Below are 3364 nucleotides of genomic sequence, written 5' to 3' on the forward strand. Positions count from 1 at the left end.
CCAATCCGTTTGACCTCCCAGTGCCCCTGAGACCCCTTTTAACTCCCCCAACCCCCCAAATCCCCATCCAACCTCCCCCAAAGAGGAATCATTTGGCACCCTGGGACAGGAACACAGTGGGCTGTGCTGGGGGCACTGGGCTGTACTGGGAGGGCACTGGGGGGGATCAGGTGTCTCACAACAATGTGGCCCAGCTCCAGGAGAGATTTGGGGAGCAGCAAGGAGGTCCTGGTCTGTCCTGGTCTGTCCTGGTTTGTACCCCCAATCCCCAAAGCCCCTCCCCAGCTCCCCCAGGAGCCTCCTGGACCCCAAAGCCTCCCATACCCCCCCAGGCCCCTGACTTGGTCCTGCTGCCCCTTGGGCATCTCCAGCTCCTGCAGAACCAGCATTTCATGAGCAAACTTGCAACTGACACCAAGCTGGGATGTATATTGGTGTGCTGGAATGCAGGAGGGCTCTTCAGAGGGACCTGGACAAGCTGGATCCATGGTCTGATTCCAAGGGGATGAGGTTCAACCAGGCCAAGGGCCGGGTCCTGCCCTTTGGCCACAACAAGCCCCAGCAGCCCCCCGGGCTGGGCACAGAGTGGCTGGAGAGCAGCCAGGCAGGAAGGGACCTGGGAGTGTGGAGGGACAGGAGCTGAACAGGAGCCAGAGTGTGCCCAGGGGGCCAAGAGGGCCAAGGGATCCTGGCCTGGCTCAGGAAGAGTGTGGCAGCAGAAGCAGGGCAGGGATTCTTGGCCTGCACTGAGCGCTGGGAAGGCCACCCTGGAGTGCTGTGTCCAGCTCTGGGCCCCTCAGGTCAGGAAGGACATGGAGGGGCTGGAGCAGGGGCAGAGAAGAGCAAGGAGGCTGGGGAAGGGACTGGAGCACAAGTGCTGTGAGGAGAGGCTGAGGGAGCTGGGGTTGTTGAGCCTGGAGAAGAGGAGGCTCAGAGGAGACCTCAGCACTGTCCCCTCCCTCCAGGACACTCCCCCAGAAATCCTCGGTGGGACCTTTTGTGTTTTGCTGGTTGATGCTTCATCCTGGGGACCTGAGGGCCCCTCTGCAGTCCCATCCCTGGGGCACAATCTGCTCTCCAGAGCTCGACTGACTCCCTGCAGACTTTGCAGGGCAATCTGTGCTCGCAGCTGCATCCTGAGCCCGAGGTCAGTTTGTATCCCCGAGTGCTGATCCAGCCTGGGGACCCAGGGGATCCTGTGCCATTCCATCCATGGTGCAGGAGTCACCCTGCTGCCCTGGAGTCCCTGCAGGGGAACAAGTGCCATCTCTGTGTTTGGGAGCTGCCCAGGGTGGAGGGCGGAGCGGGCGATTCCGGAGCTGGGGGACCCCCGGCAGGCTGGAGGGGGGAGCACGGAGAGGGAGGAACCCCGGGACCCCTGGGAGCCTGAAACGGGGGGAGCGGAGAAGGGGAAACCTGGAGAGAGGGGACCCCTGGGATCCCTGGGACAACAAGGTGGAGAACCTGGAGAGGGGGAATGTCTGAGAAGGCGGCACCCTGAAGGTGAGAGTCAGAGGAGAAGGGACCATTGGGACCCCCAACATCCCAGAGAGGGGAGACCCTCTGAACCCCAGAGGGGAGAGACCAGAGAGGGGGAACTCCTGGCAGAGATTTATTTTGGGCTAATCTTCATAATTTGGAGTATATTTCAGCTGAATCTCAACTTTTTGCAGTTTGGGCGGGGGAGTCTTCTTGCTATTTCTGAGGGGTTTTGCCTGAATCTCGGTGGTTTGGGTTTTTCTGTGCTGAATCGTCATGCTTTGGAGGTTTTTATGCTCAGAGGATGCCTGGTGAGTTCTAGAGATGGACTTGGGCAGGAGGAACCCCCAAGCCAACGCGCTCAGCCCTTGTTTCCCCCCAGCAGAATTTGTCCTTCCCGAAGCTTGGGCGGATGGAGGAGGAGGCTGCAAGGAAGAGGAAGATGCCGTGGGCCCCCCCAGGCAGGTGAGGAGGAAGTCAGTGCCCCTTTGGCCCTGTCTTGTGGTGCATCTGTTGAGCAGCCTCCCAGCAGGGAGAAGTCCTTCAGGTGCTTGGAATGTGGGAAGAGCTTCAGAAAGAGCTCCAGCCTGATCCGACACCAGCACATCCACACTGGGGCACGGCCCTACACGTGTAGGGAATGTGGGAAGAGGTTTCAGACCAGATCACATCTCCTCGAGCACGAGCAGACACACACAGGGGAGAGGCCCTTCCGCTGCACCGACTGCGGGAAGGGCTTCAAACGCAACTCCCACCTCGTTGGCCACCGGCGCATCCACACCGGGGAGAGACCCTACAAGTGTGGGGAGTGTGGGAAGAGCTTCAGTGACAGCTCCACACTCCGCAAGCACCAGCTCATCCACAGTGGGGAATGGCCCTACAAGTGCTTGGAATGTGGGAAGAGGTTTAGGAACAGCTCCAATCTCCTCAGGCATGAGCGGATACACACAGAGGAGAGGCCCTTCTGCTGCACCGACTGCGGGAAGGGCTTCAAGCTGAACTCCCACCTCATCACCCACCGGCGCATCCACACCGGGGAGAGGCCCTACAAGTGTGGGGAGTGTGGGAAGAGCTTCACCCACAGCTCTGCCTTGACCAAACACCAACGGACCCACCGGTAAGAGAAGCCCCACGAGTGCCCCGACTGCGGGAAGAGCTTTGGCCACTGCTCCCACCCCGAATGACCCCCCTGATGGTGAGGCAACCTCTGGAGTCCAGTGACTGTCAGTCCATCCCTTTCCATCAGAAAGGGCCAGTCCCCTTTCCCGGGGGCAGGTTGTGCAAACAGAATCCTTCTTGGGGGATGTGTGGAGATTCCTGCCTTGGCTGGGACCCCCCAAGGTCACTGCTGGAGGTTGAGAGCAGAGATCTCCCCCCGAGCATTGGTCTGGGGGAGTTCCATTTATTTTTAATTAATAATTCTTACTTTGGTGCCAACTTGAGTAGAATTGCTTCAACAATTGCTTTAGGGTAGAGCACTGTCCTATCTTATGCTGTCCTGCTGGTAGTTTTAGTGTTTCTATATGGAGTACATCATTTTGATGAGGAGCTTTTGTCTGATCATTTGTAACCCTAAATAATTCATTTCTATCAATAGATTTGATTTGCCATCCTTAAAACCTGGGGAACAAAGTGATTCAGTCCCACCTCTGTAATTCCTCTAAACTGAACCTGTTAGCATAACCCAAGGCTGAGATTGCATCCAGCAGCCCCAGCACCCCACAGTCAGTTGGGAGCTCAGGGGGGCGCCCCCCTTTCCCAACCTTCTGTGCTCAGACCCCCATGGGACTGTTGGATCCACCAGACCAATCCCCTTTTCCACCCTTCTCCCTGTTTCTCCCACTTTTATATGGTCCCCTCAATCCACAGTCCCTCCCAGGATCAG

At 58.1% G+C, this 3364-nt stretch overlaps 1 protein-coding gene across 1 annotated transcript; it reads left to right on the forward strand.

Moving 5' to 3' along the window:
* Nucleotides 1-401: 401 nt before the first annotated feature.
* On the forward strand, nt 402-2868 carry ZNF157 (zinc finger protein 157). The gene is made up of 2 exons (XM_050337352.1): nt 402-1147; nt 1862-2868. The coding sequence occupies exons 1-2, from the start codon at nt 813-815 to the stop codon at nt 2598-2600; spliced, it is 1074 nt and encodes a 357-aa protein (XP_050193309.1). The 5' UTR covers nt 402-812; the 3' UTR covers nt 2601-2868.
* Nucleotides 2869-3364: the final 496 nt, after the last annotated feature.

The sequence above is a fragment of the Myiozetetes cayanensis genome, unplaced genomic scaffold (assembly GCF_022539395.1).
Source record: "Myiozetetes cayanensis isolate MyiCay16 unplaced genomic scaffold, myiCay2020 scf618, whole genome shotgun sequence".
Classification (NCBI taxonomy): domain Eukaryota; kingdom Metazoa; phylum Chordata; class Aves; order Passeriformes; family Tyrannidae; genus Myiozetetes; species Myiozetetes cayanensis.

Bases quoted from the DNA above. Each gene is read 5' to 3' on its own strand.
- ZNF157 (XM_050337352.1), top strand. From the start codon at position 813: ATGGAGGGGCTGGAGCAGGGGCAGAGAAGAGCAAGGAGGCTGGGGAAG. The intron at 1,148-1,861 runs GTCAGTTTGTAT...GTTTCCCCCCAG, and splicing joins AGCTGCATCCTGAGCCCGAG to CAGAATTTGTCCTTCCCGAA.